We start from the raw sequence: 21974 nt of genomic DNA, 5'->3' as shown, positions 1-21974 counted from the left end.
TTACTCTTACATCACCTGAAAAAAGAGACAGTTTTATTTCTTCTTTATGATCCTTTTCATGCCATTGAGTTTTCTTGTCTAACTGCGTTGGCCAATATCTCTAGAGCATGATTGCAGACTAGTGAAGATGGTGATCATCCCTATCTTGTTTGAATCTTAGTGGAAATCTCTCTAAAACTTTTCCACTACATAAGACACTGCCTTTAAACTAAAACACACACATTCTACTATGGTGAGACAGTATCCCTTAAATACTATTTCCGTGAGTGCTTTAATCATGATTGGGTATTGAATTTTATTAAAGGTGGTAATATTTTCCCTTAAATCTTTTTAAATAGTATAGTATATTGATGGAGTTTATACTGAACCGACCTTGCATTCTTGGAATAAGTGTCAGTTAGCTACAGTGCATTATTTTCTTAATGTAATGTTGGATTTTGTTTTCTAATATTTTCTTTTAAATTTTTACACTATGATAGGTTTTCAGAAAAACTTTTCTAACTGAAAATAGCTTCTAGGAACTGGATCTAGATAATCAAACTAAGTATCTTTAGTAACAAAACACTGGGATTTTAGTATATAACAGAATTGGGTGTAAACAGACAAATGTGTACATTTTTGGTAAATTAGCACACATCCAGTAATGTCTAACTTAGAGCAGCTGAACTGAGACATGAATATACTCTAGCTTGATATACTTTGTGGAACAAGATGGTGGGGCAGTGAGTACTAACAAGGACAAGTTTACATTTCTTACAGGGAGCAGTCTTACCACTCCCCATAATTCTTATCTTACTTTTCCACTTATCGTTTGTCTCATCTCACTACAACATAAGTTCCATGAATACCGAGAACTGTCTGTACTGTTTCCTGCTACCTCCTCTGAACCAGACAGCCAGGGAGCATGTAATATATATTTGTTGAATAATAAATGTGTGGCTGATTACTCTAGATACCAAGCCCAGACTAACAGCTAATTAAACCTTTATGAGTTACCAGTGACTGTGTAGCTTTATCTTATTAGTTTAGATCAGGAAGTGGCAAACTTTTTCTGCAAATTGCCAGAGTACATATTATAGGCTGTGCAGGCCACATGTTCTTTGTCGCAACTATTCAACCCAGCTGCTCTAGTGCAAAAGCAGTCAGACAATATGTAAACAAAACAGCATGAATAAAACTTTATTTACAAAGACAGGGGCAAACAAGATTTGGCCCAAAGGTGGTAGTGTGCTGTTTGCTATTCTAAATGGTAACATCAGTAAAGAAACATTCAGGGACACTTACTGAAAAAGACAACAAACATCAAATGGTATCCGTTAATAACGATCACATATAAACCTGTCACACTCCTCTGTATTTAATAAAGAGGCCACATAAATAGATATCAGTAACAGAATTTAAGTCCTCTTCAAATCAGACCCAGTGTAGTCCACACTGGATTCCGCAACACTGAACGCTAGCACAGTTCTAAGACTTAAATGGCAAGTGCATTTAGCAGGTAAATCTTTAGTTCAGTAATAACTTGCAGCATTATTTTCCCCAACTTTTTAGACAGAGCAAAACAGACAAATCAGAGTCACTGATCAGATACAGTCATGTAAGTTATACTCTTAACACTGCTGTGTTGCGGTAGCAGAGAATAAAGATCAGATGAATAGCATTTCCACATTAATTCTTTATTGAGGCTCAACTTCTCTGGGTTGATTCCTTTCTAACTTACTACAGCATATAACTATAGGAACTCAATCAGAACAAAAATACCAACTCTGAACTGCAAGAGCCTCTTGGCAAACAAATCATTTATCCCTTTTTAAGTAATACTGTCCTATTTCTATATAATACTAATAGGCAAAGAAAGACCCCAAAATTCCATTTTTCAAAAGCTGTAGTGGCCAGAGAGAAAGCTTTTCTCCCTTCACACTGTCGCAACTAAAAAACCCACTGACTTAGTATGCATTTGGCTATCAGAGATGAAATAGTGACATAATTAATCAGCGTGGCCTATCTGGAGTGTGAACGACTGACACTACTTGATGTCAATTTTACTTCCAGGAATCCATTTCCCTCTCCAATTTTACTACATTAGCTGGCTGTGGGCAAAAGTGGATAAAGTGAGAGCAACATCTGAATTGCACAGTTATTTGTCTTACAAGTTCCCATAGAAATTAGAGTTGGTTTTACTTGAATGTAAAAAATGGAGTAAAAAACCACAGTACTTACTATGTAAAAGGCAGGGGCCGAATAATATCCCATTAGTAATTCAAGAGGATTGGCACTTAAAATTTGTATGAAATGACATGTTAAACTACAGCAATCTGGACAATACTCTTGTTCTTACCGGTGAGCTCAATCTACTCAATGAGCGTGTCCTTAGGATACTGGGGAATCGCGAGCTGTTTAGTGACAAAGGCTTGGGTCTTATTCATAAATTCCTTGAGATTAATAAGGCTAAGACAGGTTTATTTTTAGAAAAGTGGGGTCTGTGAATTTGTGTGCATTAGATTGTTAGCTGTGGTTGCTGTTGCATTTCGAAAAGAAGAGGAATGCTTCCAGTCACTTTGCTAATAATGCTACTATGATCAAATTCTTCCCCTGCAATGATGCTGTAAAATCAATATGTATTTCATAGTTTTCAGCAGTTAGCAACTGAATTATTCTTCTACTCTTCGAAAATTCTTGGTGGTGTCACTAACTTTATTGAGTTAAAAAAACATATTGTAAAAATTACTGCTACCAATTACAGATTCATCATGACCAAGATCAACATTAATCTTGCACTTCTCTCGGATTATAATTTAATTCTGCTGCATCCAAAACTAAGACATTGGGTTGCTTTATTCTAATACATCCTCGTACTTTCTTCGTGTTACGGAAATCAGCTCTCTCTGAAATCTTTACAGGTGAATACAGGTTTCACCTGCCCGTTCGCCTTCATAGGTCTTCTGGAGGGTCTCTCATATTCTGCCAAGCTCACCGGTAAGAACACTGTAACTTCTTACCTTGGGCTGTACTCATAGTAGAAGAGTTATTTCTATAATTTCTGAGACACGAAATACTGGTTTTGGTAAGAAATGGCACAGGTGGGCTGCATAGTGGACAGGTCTGTAGAAATCTTTGCACATCTGATCTAAGATGGTACCAGCACCAGAGTGTGGCAAGAGAGGGCAGCTCTGTCATCCAAATGGCAGGATTCACTGGCCATTTTCTTTAGTGACATAATGGTGTGAGAGAAAAATTGAGTTTTCAATAATTGATACAGTCATTGAATGATCTAGTCTTGAGCATTTACTTAGGTGAGTTAGAAAGGAAACGTTAATATGCTCCAAAGCAGATATTTAAAACACAGAATCTGCTCAGATTCCAGTTTCCTGGTTGGAGTTAACAGTTTATCTCGAGTGCTTGGATGTGGACTGAAGTACCTCCTATTGTTTGGAGTGTTTCAAACAGGATCTGTCTTACCAGGAGGTGCTTGCATGGGGCCTGGGGGTGGGGGTCGGGGGGTGGGAGAGGCAGCTGTGAACTGGCTGTCAGCACTATTCTTTATTGTGAATGAACTCCACCTCACGTGAGAGCAGCACAAAGCGGGAGCAACGGTCCCCTTCCTGTACCCACCCGTGGGGACGCAGAACCATGGCTGCCTGGTCTCCTGACCCTACAGACAGCGCCTGAACCTTCGGAGACAGGACCATGGCCTAGGGCTCCAACATTCTTTCAAAACAGCTTCAGCTTTTCCTAAATCCTACCCAAGATAATACAATCTATAGGCAAATCAGTGCTGCGGGGGCGCATCTGACGAGTACACTTCCGCCACTACCGGAAAAAGGAAACTCCCAGGATGCCCTGCGCGTAGCAGAGCCCTTCCCGGAGGCACATGGCTTCATTCTAAACAGTCCGACACCTGCCGGAGGCATCTTTTCAACCATTCCCCCTACTGCAGTCAGAGCGCCTTGAGTCTACTAACCTCACGCTAGAGTCTAAGACACAGAAGCTGCAAAGGCCAGTCCCTGGATGAGTAAACAAGGAAAGCGACTGTGGTGCGTTCTGTGTAAGAATTACGGCTTCACGGGGGCTATACTACACAAATACTTTGGGTTTTTTTGTTTTGTTTTGTTTTTTATTATAAAGACCAACTTGTTGTAATACATCATTATTTCATTTAGCCCACTGGATTCAAGCCAGCATCTTCCCAACTGCCCTCTTTTATTAAGTAAATCTACTGAAGTTACCTAATAGGTTTCATATGGGAGTCAGTCTAATGGTCATGACCTGAAACTCATCGGAGGCCTTCTGGGCACTTTGCAACACAACTCAAGATTCACAAAGGCACTCAGCAGTTAAGTCTGGGAGGGCCTGGAGCCCAGATTTTTAGACTTTACTACTGAGGTCACTACAAGCTTTGATTCATGATAAACCAGGGTCCAGAAGCATTTATTTATGGAGAGTCTCAGCTTTGAAATATAATGTTCTTAGTGTAGACTATTCTCAAGTAACCTGGAGGGAGTGGGAAAGGTGGATCTTGGATTCTGACTTTTCTTACAGTGTGGCTTAACCTGGCTGGCCACTCACTTCCCAGGCCCATTCACTTTAGATGTTTTTTTTTTAAAAATCCTCACCTGAGGACTTTCCTTTCATCGCTTTTAGAGAGAGAAAGGGGAGAGTGAAGCATCAATCGGCTACTCCTGTATGCACCTAGACTGGGGATTGAACCCACAACCCAGGCATGTGCCCTGACTAGGAATTGAATCCACCACCTTTCAGTTTTTGGGACGACACTCCAACCTACGGAGTCACACTGGCCAGGACTGGATGTTCTTTACTCTAACAGTTGCTCTGCCGAACGGAATAAAAACAGTTCCTTTGTGAAAAAATGGCCACTAAATAAAAGATAAAACTTTAGGGAAATTTAGTTAACTTCAAGTGTGAAGATATGACCAGGAAATAGGTGACATGAGCAAAAACGTGACTTGCTTGAAAGCAGGAGCCACCTTCACCTTTGGGAACCCAGGGCCCTCGGGAGCTCTCCCTTATCAATGCTGGAGATGCAAGAAATGCATCACCTGCTAGACTGGAAATCTGCTCCGTTCAGCCTTCTAATAAACACACACCACTTCCGACAGCTTTAAAACCTAGGTGCACAGTCCGGTCTCTGAGCTACAGAAAAGTCCCCCTGGGGTGGGGGAAGTACGTGTGTGTTTGGGTGTAACACAGCTCACCTGTCCCCCACTAGGAAGCCTCGCTCTATAGCACTGTCACCTACGAGGGAATGGCAGGTTCCGAACAGGGAATGGCAGGTTCCGAACATCACTCAGGCGGAACACCAGCCACAGACTTCAGTGGAGCCCGGCTCAGTCCCTCTCATCCTGCCCTGCGAGGAGGTGGGAGGTAGGGGAGGGCAGACCAACTGGAGCAGGCAGTTTATATTTCTCTCACTAGGACAAATTAATAAAAACAAAACCTAATTTTACCCCACTCTAACCTATTCTTATTCCTCCCCAATATTTTTCCTCTTTCTAAGATTCTTTTTTTTTTTTTGTTTGAGAAGCTTACTATTTGGCTGCCTTCTGAAGAAATGGGTATAGTGACAGATGAAAGACTTGTATTCATCGTATAATTCAGAATACGGGGGAAAACCGACTGCTGTGCATTTAAGATTCTAACAACCTTGCAATTTTGTATAGTCGTTTCCCCTTCCCGTTCTTTTGAAGAAATCTGCTTTTATTCTGTTAATAACTAACCACAGTTGCAGCAGCATGGATCCGATTAGCAGTTCTTACGGTACAAAGGGGAGAGGGAAAAAAAGCCGTGAACAGGGCTGCCAATTTGTCCACCTGGGCCCCCAGGAGAAAGATTAGATGAGGCGCCTGCCTGCTCCCAGTTTTCTACTTGAGAGCTGCTCCACACTGCCCAGCGGAGACGGGCCTTTTTAAAGCTGAGGCGCTTCCTTTCCTTTAATAAAAGTCTCACTTGCCTCCATCCTCTCTTGCCACAGATTTCTCGTTCTGGGGCCCTGTGTGTCCTGGCAACTCTTGACTGTAAACATGAGCAGCTATGAAAAGTGCCACACACTGATGTTCACTCGGTTGGCGTCATTTCACATCTATTTACGATGGGAACACACAGAGAAGTGCTTGTGCGCCCTGCAGGAGCACAAGCCGGAAGGTGGTACACGTGGTCATTCCACGGGTGTTTTCATGCTGCTTCTGGATGTGAGGTCAGCTAGGAAGAGGTACACAATTTGGGAATTAAATATTGGAATATGAGAAAAATAAGCACAGTATATATAAATTTGGGACCAACAGGTAGATACTGGCAATACAGGAAACATGGTTTGTATGTATTTTCTGTTTTAGAGATGGAATCGTCAGTTTATGTGCTGAAATAACATACTGTTTTTAAAAGACTTAGAATTCACTCATTTGCCATTACACAAAATATTGAGAGCTTATTTTGTGATAAAACTTTAGACTTCCAAATCCTTGGTATAAAACAACATTTAAAAGTAAAGAGACAGAATTCTGCTGAAAAACTTCAAACAGAAATCTAAGGTTTATGTTCCCGGAGGTACAGCCAGCGCCTCACGTTACTTTATTATTTTTAATTTAAAGGGACTTGGGTGGCTGAGGCGGGAGGCGGCAGCGATGCGCTCAGGGGTGTGCAGCTTGGGAGCAAAGGAGAGCCAAGGCCAGGGAGCCTTGGGGGTGGGGGCCGCTCTGAGAGAGCAGGACACAGACCGTGGCAGCCTGAGAGGAGAAGGCGTTCTGAGCCATAGCCTCATGTGTTCTCTATCGATTCTGTTATTTCAGATTTTAAGTAAATGTTCAACAAGTATACTTTTGAAATATCGTTTTCATGAATAGGTGTTTTTACCTTCTCCTACCTGTCACTTTCCAGTACCTGGAGCACATCCCTCACGTGTGGCTGAAGCCGGAGTTCAGTCCCTCGCTAGCAACCCACTGCTCCGTGCTCACCTAGCCGAGGCGGACGCTGGCTACTGGGAAAATGGGAACGTGACCTGGGCAATGACAAAACTTTCTCCACAGCCAATTTGGTCTGACCCGACCATTTTCTTTGCAGACAGGGTTAGCTACCATACTTTGCAGCGTATAATGCGCACCCGCATTTTGTGCGTATCATACACAGGATCATTATACCCATGTATAAAATCCACCCTTACTTTTTCCCTAAAAGATTTTGGACAAAAAGTGCCCATTATACATGGCAAAATACAGTATTAATTATAGGCATCTATTAAAAATAATGAGATTATGAAAACACTGGACATTAAACAACCCCAGAATTTTGTGACATCACTTAATGTAGCACAATTTGTGTGTGTGTCATGGATTAGTATCAGGCAGGGGCTGCATACAAAGGTATCTGGTTCTGACTGACAGATATTAGAATCACTGTTTCCGGCTCTATTTTTAAGGAAGGGGAAAGGAAGTAAAATAATCTCTCATAGCAAAATCCCTTTCAAGGGGGAGGGAAGTAGGATGATTCCATAAATTGTAAAACACAAGGGCAGAAAGATGGCTCCTAGCCTGCAGAAGGAAAGGTTAGATAAGTCATTGATTTGGGGGCTTTCTTTTCTTGAATTCTGGTTTATTCCAAGAGAACTGTGAGCTCTTTAATGTGGCCAACATTGACTGAGTGCCTCTTACTTGCCAGGCATGGTTCTTGGCGCCGGGGATAAAAAGGAAGCCACGCTCGCTGCCCTCAGAGGCTCCTGGGCTGGGAGGCGCCCCGCAGGGGGACGCGGGCTCCCTTGGGCACGGAGGGATCAGTAGGACTTGGAAATATGAAAGACGCTGGAGACTGGTCTTGAAAATATAAGTGGGAGTTTGCCAGGCTAGCTGGGGGCGGGGCAGACGTTCCAGGCAGAAGGACTTTGGCTGTAGGAGCAAAGCTCTGACCCACAGCGACGGCCAGCAGTACAGAGAACGGGATACTGACCTAGTTGGTTCCCCCTGCCCACTTCGAATGCAAAGCACCGATTCAACATAAAAAAAGAACACACTGAGAGGTTCAGCTCTCTAGAAATGTTTTTGCCTTTTTTCAAGTAGAATTTAAATATGATTCTTAGATCTTGTGTGAAATGAACAGAAAGGAACAAATGCACAAACAGGATTCTCTTACTAACTGAATTAGGCCTCAGACTGGAGCAGTGATTTTATCACAGGTATTTTTTTCATGTGACATGATGGTTTCAACTGAACCACAACCTAGTTATAGAAAGTTCAGAAAAAATGGCCATACACGCGTCCCTGAAAATAAGAGCTACTTATCCCTAAACTCTTCTATGACCTCCACATACATGATTATAACTGGGAATACTAGCCTCCTTTCAAAACACGCCCTTGAACGCTCCGAAAGAAGTGGGAAGCTGCCCTGCACGTAGTGGCCTCTTCCACAGCTGCAAACACCTTCTTTGCACGGCTTCCAGAACACCACTCTCTCCCTGGTGTCCCGCCTACGCCCTGGCTGTTCCTTTTCCTCTTTGCGATCTCTGTGTCACTGAGTGTCCTAGGAGGCGGTGCTCAGATTCCTGACCGTGGCTACGAAGGGTAAGCCTGGGAGCTGTAAGAAGTGTGGAGCAGCACCCAGTCAGACCATTTGGTCGGCATCGCCAGGGCTGGCCTCGCACCAGTCCTTGCCCGGGATGTCTCGTGTGGCCAGTGTTGAGAACCACTGGCTTCACTCATTCCCTACGAACTTGTTGGACATAGAAATTCTCCAGCTCTCCCCTAAACCTACCGAGTCGAAATTGGGTATGGGGCCCAACCATTTACGCTGTCCCAAGCCCTCCAGGTGACCGTGACACAGGGTAGGTGCCCCAGGTGGTCTCATCTAGAACCCTAATGATTCACAAACCTGGATCTCCACTCTAAATCGAGACCCAGCTGCCTATTCAGAATCTCCCCTTCACGTCTACTAGGCATCTCAGATGCAATCTGTTCAAAACCAAATTCTTCAAAAACCCTTCAAAAACTTAACTCTTCATCTTGCACTGTACAGAGCCACCATTTAGCACCAGTTTCTGGGACCAAAAACCTTCTGCTTCACTAGTGCTACCCACACATCCAGCCACGGCCAACCCTCCCTCCCCAAGGCTACTGCAGGGGGCTCCCGACCAGTGTCCCTGCTCCCTGCTGACCCTCAACAGTTGCTCTCCACTCAGCAGCCAGAATGTCCTTTAAGAGCCTAAACTGGAATCTACCATTCCCTGCCTTCTCTACGTTCCAGTGCCTTCCCATCACACTGAAGATAAGTTACTAAATACTAATCATAACGTATGAAGCCCTTCATACGTATAGGCTGGCCGTCTAATCTCACTGCCCACCCACTCTGTCCCTGTCTCCCCCTCCCCACCGAGCTTTAGCCCCAGCGACATCCTTGGGTGTCTCCTGACCACACACCAATGACACTACTGATTCAAGACCTTTGATTTGCTCTTTGCTCTGCCTAGATCTCTCTCTCCTACACATTCACGGCTGGCTTTCATCCTTTATTCATTGAGACTAGTTCAAATGTCAATTTCTAAGAGCATCTTCCCTAATCGCTGCTATCTAAAGAAGAAACTGGATTTTCTCCCTAACAGTACCGGAAAATAAATTATGTACTTAATTTGCTTATCTCCTGTCTTTCCTATGAAAATTTAAGCTTCATGAGGGCAGGGCCCTTTGTCATTTATGTTTTGTACATTTTCCCCAGTTCCTAAAAACATGCATGCAGCATAACATACATTCAGTACTTTGTTGAACTAATGAAAGAAAGAGAACAATAAATTAAGAAAAAAACTAAAACAAGCAATTGGGTTAGTTGGCCTTGCTCAGGAAATCACCTGATTTATCCAACAGCAAAAGTGCAACAGGCTGCTTTAAAAAACCCACCCGGTGCATTAACACACGCAGCCTCCCTGGCAAGGTCGCCCTCTCGGCGTTCCGCTATATGCATTTAATGTAGTTTGCAAGTACGAACTCCCATGTCACTTTCTGTTTGGAAGGGAGAATATCAACATGAACAATCCCCGGTTATATCATTTATAAACATGCAGATGTGGATTATTAAAGATTAATGCATTTTAGGATTGGTGTCGGCATTCCGTTTGTCTCATGCCGAAACCAATTCTGTTCTTCATTAGTCAATGACAACCCATATCGCCCTGTTATGGAAGAGAAATCAAAGGTGCAAGTGTGTGAATTGAGAATAAGTGATGAAACTGATTAGTAAGAGACTTAACGGCTATAATCAATCAACACATCATCATAATCCTGGTCCGAGGTTATCAGAAGATAGGGCAATAACATAATGCTCTCTGTAAAATGGTTTTGTTCCTTTCACAACTGCTACTTATTCCCTTTAGAAACCACAATAACATATATCAGAAGTTTCTGAAATCAACACTAGGAACATCTTGACTATAAGTACTATTTATTTCATTGCCATTTCCCAAATGATTCTGGAAATTTTTAATTCTATGCTGAAATTTTTTCAACAAGCTTTTGTGCCTCCATCCCAATTCCTCACCCTCAGCGAAGACTGGAGAAGGAGCAGACCACAGCCAGCAACCATTTCAAGGGTGGCGGCACACGCCTGAGGCAAGAGCTGGAACGTTCAGCACACGGGTTTAGAGCGCTGCTGCCCTGGACAGCACAAAGGCGACGGAGAAGCAGGCGGGGGCCGCTGGGCCCGCCACGTCCACACACCAGCCGGACTGCCGTCTTACGGAGCAAGAATGAGGCACAGAGCACTGCGCCGGTGACACAGGCTTTCCCCCATTTTCCTGTGCAGAAGCCCAAAGAAAGGGGGTGAAACGAGAGGGGAGTGTAAACTGAACTGCACAACTTAATTTTAACTAAGATGGGGAGCAAAACCCACTGGGAATGTGCATTACGAGAAAATCCTAATAACCTCTTATTTCTGAATATGGGGGAAGGAGAAGCAGGAAAGGTTTAATTTGAATTTTGTTGAAATGGAAGAAGTGAAGAGATTTCTGCTTTTGGAAAAAAAAGAAACGCTCATTCCCCAATGACTGGAACCCCTGGCTGGGTCAGGGGGGGCCTCTAAAGGGAAGAGGAGCTCAGACTCTTGGGGCAGCCGCTTCAAACACAAGGATCTGCCTGCAGGTCGGCAGCAGGGAGCCTGCCTTCTATGAGAGCAGGAGACAGTCAAGACCAAAGTACTGAGTTTCTATAGCTAGGATCCTGGTCCAAGCATTATTTGGGGGGAAAGGGGTGCTAATATCTAATAACTAAACCATACAGAGCTGCAACTGCATGTCTCTGCAAGACAAAATATATTCTTGTGTTCTTAAGTGTTGCTAAGCATCATTTGGAGAAGATCAGCAATTACTGTTTTCTATAACATACAAAATATTTTACTTTGTAAGGGAAGTAAAATACTGGCTGAAGTTCTCTGGTTTGTAGAGCTGCTGAATCGATGTTTTCTGGGCTGCCACAGATTAGAAACACGGATACATCAATGGCATTTTGTGCTCAGGCGGTTTCCCGCTCAGCTTGCCAAGGAGCAGCACGCGGCGTCCTTACAACAAGCTGTTGCACGATCCCTACTTTGTGAGAAGCCAAGAGAGAACACTTGATGGATGTTTTAAAATAAGATTACCAGGTAGGGTGACTGCAGATTTTCAAATAAAAAATTTATCATTATGTGCAATGCCATTTTAGAAGGTCTACTAATGTTATCATGACAGGAAACTGGGGTAGAACTGCTTACATTTAGAAGTAAACTCATAATTTTACCCTGAATTTCATTAAGCAATAACGAATTAAAAAGGGGAAAATCTACTTATGTAAGATGAGTTAGGCTTAACCCCTAAGATTGTTCAAACTATCCAGGGGAATAGATTAAAAAGGAAGAGAAACCCTGGTTTGCACCCTCTGGTGTTCATTTTACAGGCACTAATCTTGACAAATTAGACCAGGAACCATCATTTCCTCTCTCTCAAATCCTTCCTGCTCACCTCAGCCTATGACTAACTCCTAACTGCAATTCATTTTTCTCTTTCCCATTATAGCATCCTTCCAGAATCTGCTTGTCTGAATGTCAAATGAAGCATGAAAATTAGTTTTCTAACCAAAATATCTTCTTGTTTGTAGGCGCAGCTCTCGGCTCCTACTGAAAACTACTTAGCTCCCCCTTGCTAAGGAGAAGGCAGAATTGGGTGAGCGTTGACATGGCACAGCTCTAAATGCACCACAATGCTGCCCAACGAGCTGCTCTCCATATTTCATCTGATAGGTGCCACCCTTTTTGGAATTCGCTCTTGGTGCCTGAGACTCCGTCGAGGGGCAGGTTCACCATGGCTGACCGGTGAGCTGCAGGCCGGGCTTGCTGTCCAGGAGCAGGCACAAGAAAGCTTCAGAGAACCCGGCGCTACAGAGTCACTGGGGCTTCACGAGCTCAGAGGGACAATTTCTGGCAAAGCCGTTTCTACAGGCTCCTAAAAACTTGTCATCTTTTTCAAAGGGCAGCAACTTGTTACTCGCTGGGAAGAGTCTGCATTAAGTAAGGGGCCCTGGGGCTGTGGACCCGAAAGCTGGTCCATCTGGAAGCAGGTGTGCAGGGTGCTGGGGGGGAAGCGAGGGGAACGCGCTCCAGCTGCCCAGACTGGGAGGGGAAGGAGAGCTTCTGGAGGAAGCAGGAAGAGATCAGCGCAATGAGGGTGGCTCTTGAAATATTCACGCAAGACTCCTCTCCCTTTAGCCTCCCAGCTCTTAAACGGCCCTGATCCTCGGTTGGCCTGGGGAGCAGCAGGGTGGGAGGTGAGGCACAACAGAGCACATAAAACTTAAAAAGAGGGAGTTATACTTTTATTTTTGGTGAAACTTATTTTTGTCTGTGACAGGAAGATGTTGGCACTGATGAGTCTTCTCATAATAAACACCTAATGCGAGAGAAAGAACTGCCACGAGACCAGTGTGTCTCCATCGTGACACTAATGTGAATACCTGGCCCTGTGTCTCTGGTCCTGATCTATTACAATCAGCAGTCCTCCTGCTCTCGGGTGGAAGGGACAGCTCCACCTACAGCTGGATGCAGTACAAATGCCACACGCTAAAGTAAAGACTGGGTGGGGGACCTACTCAGGAACTGACACTGCCCTTGGATCTGATGAACTATCCTCAGCAATTTAAACACTGAAGTTTCCTTAAACAGCAATGTTGGCCAGGCTCTGAACAGTTAACATTTGCCTGCCATCGCCCTCCCCCGCTGAATCGTCACCCGTCTTAATATTTACACACTGTGGCTGCTTATGGAACATGGAGGAAAAAGCTGACTAAAGCCTCTGGCCGATAAAAAAACATTTTTAAAAGTCCGGCTCATTTACATGTCTGCTTTGTTAGTAAACTGGAACGGTTGGCTCTGGAGGTGAGACCAGTAAGATTACCACGCTACACGTCCTGGTGGGGCCCTGCGTCCTGATACGGCATCTAGGACGTGGCATCTGAGGAAGACCCCACCACACAGCCAAGACCCAAGGGTTTATTCTCCTGAACCAAGGAGAATCACACAAGGACGTGACTCAGGAAGCAGCAAAAGTACAGTGCGCTTGGGTGATTTATTAAAGAGGAAGAAAAAGGCTTAATATCATATTTCAGAACCAACTGAACTGACTTCAGATTTGCTTGATTTAAATGAGTTTGTTACCAATGAAAAAGATAGAGACGTTTCACTTCTATCTCTAAATATAAACACATCAATGTAAAGGAGAGAGAAACAAAAAACAAGTTAAAAGAAGAAAATTGATAATGGCTCTGGGGAATGTGTGACATAGACATTTTTGTTCTCAAATGCTTGTTAGATTAAACCACCAGGCTGAGTTCTTGACCTTCTACCTACAGAGAGCTGCAATGCTGGAGCCCGTAATGTGCAAACAAAAGGAGAGAATCCACAGGGCTCCTTACCACAGAAAATCTCCATCCTGCTCTGCAAAAGATGCAGGAAGGAAAAGCCCCACTGTGGGAGGGCGGTGCCAGGGCGATCTTGCCAGTGTGTCACAGCAGTTGTTCCCATGACACTCACGATGTTTGTGAGGCACATGATAGGAGGGCAAATTTGCAGTGGGTGGAGAAACGGTTTAACAGGCAAGAAACAGATCCAGCCATTCGGGATGCTTTACTAGGCTTTGTTTATCTAGCGCTGTGATACTTCTCATTAGCTGTCAATTTCATTTACCAGGGCAGCAGTGGAGAAAAATGATTGCTCTTTTTCAACAGACCCTGGGAAAGCAACACTAGGAAGAACCCCCACAACATTTTGGCTTTACCTCATCCCAGCTATCAGCTACACAACAGCTGTGCTTTTTAACAATGACTCGATGGAGAGACAATGATTGAAAGAGCCAATCTGTGACACATGGGGAGGCGGCAGCAAGATACGGTGGGAGGCAATGGGAGAGAAGGGAGGTCAGAAAACACAAGTTAGTCCTGGGAATGAGAGGAAGGAAGGGGGAGAAAAGAAAGCAAAAGGCTACATACAGAAAAATAAAGGGAAATTCCAAACAGATGTTCCCAAAGCAGCAGTCTGGGCATCTTGTCCTGGGTAGGAAACCATGCACTTTTTCTCTGACAATTTTATTTCATTGGTACAGACTCAGAGCAAATGAAGGTAGACCATAAACTCTCTTAGGGTCAAATGTACAGATTAACGGAATTTAAATGTAAGGACTAGAGATGAAAAATGGAGGAGATATTACTAACTGGGCCTAATTAGCTTCTAAGGAAAGGTGTCTTTGGATTTATGTAAATAGAGAAAAACAAAAATCAACTTGTTCTGAGCAGTTCTACAGTGCAGTTTATTACCTAGGACCAAGTTCACACAAATACATTAAAAAAAAAGGAAAAAAAAAAAAAAGAAAGGAAAAGGAGAACAGAGCGTATAGGCTAGGTAGAGGGAAACAGAAGACCGAAAATTTTTTTTCAACAAAAAGCTGCATGACTTTTTAACAAACCCCCTTAAAATAACACCACAGAAAATTTTTGATGAGCATCTTTCAAAAAATATTCTGACAAGGATGTCTGGATGGGCTTAGCTGTAGGGACTCAAATAGTGGACGGCGACCAGGAGGTCCAGGGCAGGGTGCCAAGCGCTCTGGGCCTCCTTTGTACAGTCTTCAAAAGGACGCCCCTTCCCCCAGGAGACAGCCTGCATTCCCCGCTACCTCTCGGGCCCATGTGCAGCCGGCTCACCTGCACGTGGCGGCCCTGGCAAGGCCGCTGAGAGAGGGCGGTATTGATCTTCGCTGGCTGATGTCTCAATGCATGCAAACAGCGTGAGATCCGAGGGTTTAGAACTGCATCTATTATTAAATTTTATGCCTGGCTGCCTGCCTATCACATCACACAGAAATCAATTTGCCCATGATCTGAGTGAAGCAAAGATTTAGATTTTTGTCTTCCCCTGGTCTTCTGGTCTCCTCTTAACCTTCTCAGAACTAAACCCCCAGGAAGAGCAATCGCTGACCTATCTTTTTTTTCCCAGTTAGAAGAAAAATAGATTCAACTTTGTGAAAATATGATTTTACGGCTACTTCTAGCGGTCCTACTCAATAACCTTAGTAAACACAGCAAATCATCACTGGAAACTTTATGTACAGTAATCCCCCCTCCGCCGCGGCTCTGCTTTCCACGGGTTTTAGTTACCCGTAGGCAACAGTGGTTTGAAAATATTAAATAGAAAAGTCCATAAATAAACAAATCATAAGTTTTAAATTGTGCGCGTTCTGAGCAGCACAACGAACTCCCCTGCCAGCTCGCCCCGCCCCACCGGGTCCCGCGTCTCCTATGCCCGGCATCTCGAGGCTGTGGACACTCCCTACCCGCTAGCCACTCAGGAGCCAGTTATCCTGCTGGCTAGCCTAGTATCACAGTGCTTATGTGCAAGTGACACTTATTTTACTTAATAACAGGCCCAAAGTGCAAAAGTAGTGATGCTGGCAATGCATACACGTGCCAAAGAAGAGCTGTAGCGAGCTTCCTTTAAGTCAAAAGGTACGCTTGCATAGGAAAAAACACAGCGTATATAGGGTCTGGCACTTCCAGCAGTTTCAGGCATCTGCTGGGGGTCCTGGAATGTATCCCTGGTGGATAAGGGAGGACTACTGTACGTGTCTTCTGAACTGTACAAGGACACCACTGGATTAGGAATCAGAAGCCTCTGCTGCGCTAGATAGTAATTACCATGGACAAGTCTCCAGATCTCAATTTGAATAATAACAATAATCCTAATCAGAACAATGAACAGGCACTGAACACTTACCATGTGCCTGCATCATGTGTAGTAACACGTGTAATCTCTATAGTAACCCCATGAGATGTGGCTCTTATCCTTAAAGAAGCAGGGACTATGGCACACGTAGGCTCACTGATTTGTCCGAGGTCAGACAGCTCGTAAGTGGCTATAAAATGAGGATGTGGGCAAGGTGGCAGCACAGGTACACACGACTCACCTCCTCACACAACCACATCAAAACTACAACTCAGCTACAAACAACCATTATTCAGAACTGTGAGAAATCGAGCTGAATGGAGGCCCCCCAACTATGGAATTAAAGAAAAAATGACACCATGACTGGTAGGAGGGGTGGAGACTTGGAATGGGCTGGTCCCACACCCACCTGTGGCAGATAAAAAATCAGCAGGGATATTGAAGGAGTGAAGGGTCCCAGATCCACACCCGACCCCGCAGCCCAGGGTTCCAGTGCAAGGAAGATAAGTCTCCATAACTTCGGGCTGCAAAACCAGCGGGTACTGAGCCTGAGGAAGGCAGAAGCTGCTGGGCCCCATGGTGGGGCCTCTTAAAGGGCCCTTGCACAGACTTACACTGACTCACTCCCTCTGAGCTCCTGCACAGGGGCAGCATTTGAAAGGCATCACAAACATATGAGGAGGAACTGAATTGTCTGGCATAAGGGCGAGAACTGGGGTGGGTGTAGGGTACGGGGTAGCTTTCTCCCAGACAGAGGTGCTGGCAGAGGCCACTGCTTCTTTTCTGAGCCCTCCTGCCACAGAGCTGGCAGACAGGCATCACAGCTAGGTCTCCATCAACCTGGCTCACACTGTTTGCCCCACCCTGGCAACTCCCTGAGGCCCTGCTTCACCCAACTTTTGGGCCCACACAAGCTGTTTCCAGTGGCTTTTCCATATGAATGGCTTGTCTTGGCTCACACTTCAGATTTTCCTGAATTATCTCAAACGAGCAGTGTCTGGCTTCAGTGACCCCATACCTCTTGCCAAACTGTCCCAGGCCCAGCTTTGGTTCACAGTTTGGCCTTGCCTGGGAACCTCCAAGCCCAGGACAAGTAGCAGCCATCTGCAGATGGCTCTGTAGCTTACACTGTGTGACCCCCAAAGAGAAAACAGGGAGGTGGCTGAGCTTGGATGTGCCAACAGCAATCAAGGCTCAACTACAACACGAGGGTGTACATAGCCCACACGGTGGTCGCACCTTGAGTACCAGCTTGGGTGATAGGGGAGGTTGTGCCACTGGACCCTAGAGGACACCCTCTACATTAGGCCACTCTGCCAAGTTGGAGACAGAGCAGCTCTACCTAATACATATAAACACACACAGGGAGGCTGCCAAAATGAAGAGACAAAGAACCATGGGCCAAAACTCCGGAAAAAGAACTAAACAAAATGGAGACAAGCAAGCTACTAGATACAGAGTTCAAAACACCAGTTTTAAGGATGTTCAGTGAATTCATTCAGAATGTCAACAGCATAAAAAAAATGGAATGGAAACCATAAAAAAGAACGAGTCAGAAATGAAGGATTCACTAATTAAAATAAAGAACAATTTACAGCAACCCAACAGTTGAGTGGATAAAGCTGAGAATCAAATCAGCAATCTGGAATATAAGAGAGCAAAAAACCCCCCAGCCAATCAGAACAGCAAGAAGAAAACAGAATTAAAAAAAAAAAAAATGAGGATAGAGTAAGGAGCCTTTGGACAACTTCAAGCATGCCAACATTTGCATCATGCTTTTACCAGGTAAGAGAGAGAAGAAATTAGAAAACTATTTGAAAAAATAATGACAGAAGGCTTCCCTAACTTGGTGAAGGAAAAAGATGTATAAGCCCAGAAAGCATGGAGAGTCCCAAACAAGATGAACCCAAACAGGCCCACCCTAAGGCACATCATAGGAGAAAAGCAGTTAGCTACCTACAAGGAAGTCCCCATAAGACTGTCAGCTGATTTCTCAAAAGAAACTTTGCAGGCTAGAAGGGACTAGCAAGATATATTCAAAGTGATATGGAATCAGGGCCGACAACCAAGCCAGGGCCGACAACCAAGATCACTCAACCCTGCAATGTTATCATTAGAATTGAAGGACAGATAAAAAGCTTCCCAGACAAGAAAAAGCTAAGAGAGTTCATCATCAGCAAACTATTATTACATGAAATGTTAAAGGGTCTTCTTTAAGAAGATAAAAAATGCATATCAACAAACAAGCAGAACAGAAACAGAATCACAGATACAGAGAACCTTTGGACGGTTACCTGATGGGAGAGGGATGGGCGAAGGTGCAAGGGCATTAAGAAGTATAAATAGGTGGTTACAGAGTAGCCGTGGGGATGTAAAGTACAGCATAGGAAATGGAGTAGCCAAAGAACACATATGCGTGACCCAGGGGCATGAACAATGGTGGAGGGATTGCCTGAGGGATTGGGGGGTGCTGGGTGGAGAGAAGCAGCAAAGGCGGAAAAATCAGGACAACTCTGATGGCATAACCAGTAAAATATAATTAAAAAAATAAAATAAAAATACAATGAGGAGGTAGGATCAGGTGATTATGAAAGTCCATCCAGTTCAAATGCCACTGGAATTCCACCTGGCAGGAAGGTAAACAAATGCCCAAACTGCTCATGAGATTTTCTAGAGATTATTCCTCTTAAAGTAACACTAACATTAACCAGTATTGTATTTCTCATGTTTTACACGGTTCTATTACTATATGGCTTCATACTCCATAAAGACTGACTTGAGTAGCACGTGTCCCCCCCAAAAGCAGGCTTCTGCTGTGTCACTTCTTCCTGGTACGAAACTGCACTGGACGGTGTTCTCAAGCGCCCTGTAGACACAGGCCTGGAGGACCGGGCTCGGGGAGGTGAACCGACAAGCAGGCCTCGGCCGTTAGCCTTTCTGACACAAGTTTCTGACGCAAGCTATATGCTTTAAACAGTTCCAAGAAAGCCGAACGCTTTCTCTTAATAACGCACTTTCCTGAGAAGTTAGCAGAGAGAATCAGTTCGGGTGGGCCCTGCCCCGCAGTGACGGAGAAGGAGCAGCCTCGTGTGTGATGGCGCTAGCAGGCCACCAGAAGCACAGTCCACGGACCTGCTTGTCCCCGCACAAGACACAACTGAGCACTGAACTCCGAGACCAATTCCATCTGCTGGGCCACCTCCTCTGTATTATGTGATAGCTCGTGTCCAGAGTGAGCTCTCATGTTGGGTTATGTGTTCTAAGTCACATCAAAATCCAAACAGTGAAACGAGAGTTTCAGACTCCTCATCCGGCATGATAACCACATGGGTAACAACTGTCAGATTGTGAACTGCCCATGTCAGGGATTTTGAATGAAAAACTACACTATTCTTTTATCTTAGAAAAGTTTTCATTTAGGCAATAGGGAAAGTCCTTCTGACCCGATTCAAAAAGGAACAGTGAGTTCTTCTTTGATAAATACAGTATTTTACGTATAACTTTCCAATGTTTAGGTAGGTAATGCTTCAAAAACCATCATAATACCAAAAATTGCGTAAGAAATTCTGAAATATAGAGCAGTCACAGCGTTAAAAATGCTTAAAGAGAACAAGTCCAGGTTTTATTATGATTACCATGAGGACAAATAATTTTGAAAGAAAGGTAACATCAAAACACTTTAATCAAAATGTATTCAAATTATAGCTATATCCACAATACGGATGATTCTTAGAACTGTAACATTTAGTCAAAAAAGTAATTGTGGAAGACCACTTAGAGCATGACTGGGACACCGGGCCTCACCTGCCCAGAACCCTCCTGGTCTCTGCCCGTTGTCCCACTGTGATTATTAGTAGTAACCCTCACATGCTCAAAAGTGCCTCAGCTTGGAGGAGTTATACAACCATCCTAAATATGACACAATTCTAGAAAGCTCAAAACTAAATAAAACCAACGATATATACTCTATAAATAAAGTTTGTAATAACATTTTCTAAAACCCTTCCAAACCAAAAAGAATGAGTAAAAACTATTTGGAGGCTGTCTGAGGTGGGGAGACGTACAGGTTGGAGATGACACAGGGACACACGCGGAGACGCGGCACCGCCAGACACACTCGACCCTAAGGCTGGACGGGACGGGGCTCGCGAGTATTCACCGACAGCTACGCTTCATAATTATCATGTTACATAGGTGTGTGCATATGCTCATACATACATGAAACACCTCATAAGATTAAAAAAAAAGGTGTGAAATGGTAACAAGGGGTAAAAATGACCATCTATACTTCCAAGATAATAGAATAAACTATCAGAAAATTTATCAGTGATTCCGCATCGATTCTGACAGGGCCAGAAGACGCGCTCTCTGGCAGGCCGCCTGTATCGTGGTAGCAAAATTCACAGAGGGGAAAATGACACCTAGTTTGCTGATAAAAGAAAGCTAGTTGCTTGGTGGGTCTGAAGAGATGAAGTTCAATCTAAGAAAGATGGGTGGGGGTCAGGCAACTGACAATATACAAACAAACAGACAATCCCAAGTAGGCACCACAGGAAGCAGAAGACACAGAAGCAGCATGTCCACTGAAACAGCTGAGCCCAAGAGTTAACTGGAACGTAAACCTCTTATATCAAAATTAGAATGTAACGTTTGTTTCAGCAACGAGGCCTTGAACGTGTGCCAACAAATTAGGACACTGGGAAGTATAAACACTAAATATATTTTAGAAAGTAAGTGCCATGGTATAAATTAAATAGAACCATAAAAACTAAGGCCAATACTTGTCAACAATCTCACCTTAGTGGCACTTACCAAGAGAAATCTTATTTAAAAGAATCATCACAAAATATATGCTAAGAGAAAATAATTTTGTGGTGTAAGTTTAGGCAAGTGTGCAAACTGAAGGTATCAGAGTGAGTGGTGATTTTATTAATGGGGTGTTTATATTCACTAGTTGAATATCTTTCAGAATTGGAACTCTCGTGTGTTTGGGTGACAGATAATTCACAAAGTTATGTTCCTAATATGTGGTCCCATCACTAGATTTTTAAATAGCAAAAAAGTAAGAGAATGTGTGTTGCTATCGATGAACACTGGTGCTGTCTTTACTTCAGAGTAAAACAGTAATTATTTAGAGAGGGCATACCTGGGATACTTGCAGGAGAGATCGGGCCTGACCGTGACTGGTTGCTTCCTACAGGGGAGCCCACAGGAGAAGGTGATGGGCCCCCAGGGATGCTGGAGAGATGAGGGGACGCGTGTGGGGAGAAAGGCGACTGAGCCGGGTTGCTCTGATCCCCTTGGCTGCTTGTGGACCCAGACGCACTGACCGCTGAGCTCAGGGTGGCTTCTGTTCCCGTGGGGAGGTCATCGATGGAGCCAGACAGGTCCTGGGGAAGGAAGAAAGAAATTGCATGTATTTACAGAGGAACACATATTTGCTCCATGATCAAAACCATTTGAAAATTGTAACAACATCCCTTTCAGTAATGAAGTTTTTCTAGATAACACCCAAAATTCAGGGCATGGCTACTTGTTATTAGAAAACTTTAATGAGGTCTCTTAAAGTTGAACCTGTAAGATCTGATTTATCCCTAAAAAATGAATAAAGTTATACTCCACAAAACCATCCTATAGCTTTAGTTAAAGCCAACAGCATCCAACCTGCGGCCCGCAGGCCACGTGTAGTCCATGGTGGCTGTGAATGCGGCCCAACACAAAATTGTAACTTTACTTAAAACATGATG

General features: G+C 44.0%; 1 protein-coding gene across 4 annotated transcripts in view; it reads right to left on the bottom strand.

Moving 5' to 3' along the window:
- The window catches only part of ARID1B (AT-rich interaction domain 1B), a 399594-nt gene that overhangs the window by 96877 nt on the left and 280743 nt on the right, over nucleotides 1-21974 (bottom strand). For all 4 annotated transcript variants that reach the window (XM_054570149.1, XM_054570150.1, XM_054570152.1 and 1 more), the window contains exon 6: nucleotides 21374-21617. In XM_054570149.1, the coding sequence (XP_054426124.1) occupies nucleotides 21374-21617 (244 nt within the window). The remainder of the gene's footprint in view (nucleotides 1-21373; nucleotides 21618-21974) is intronic.

The sequence above is a fragment of the Pteronotus mesoamericanus genome, unplaced genomic scaffold (genome assembly GCF_021234165.1).
Source record: "Pteronotus mesoamericanus isolate MK-2021 breed Mesoamerican mustached bat unplaced genomic scaffold, CSHL_Meso_final contig_20, whole genome shotgun sequence".
In the NCBI taxonomy this organism is placed as follows: domain Eukaryota; kingdom Metazoa; phylum Chordata; class Mammalia; order Chiroptera; family Mormoopidae; genus Pteronotus; species Pteronotus mesoamericanus.
The sequence above is the reverse complement of the archived record's forward strand: the minus strand, read 5'-3'. Positions and strand labels throughout refer to the sequence as shown.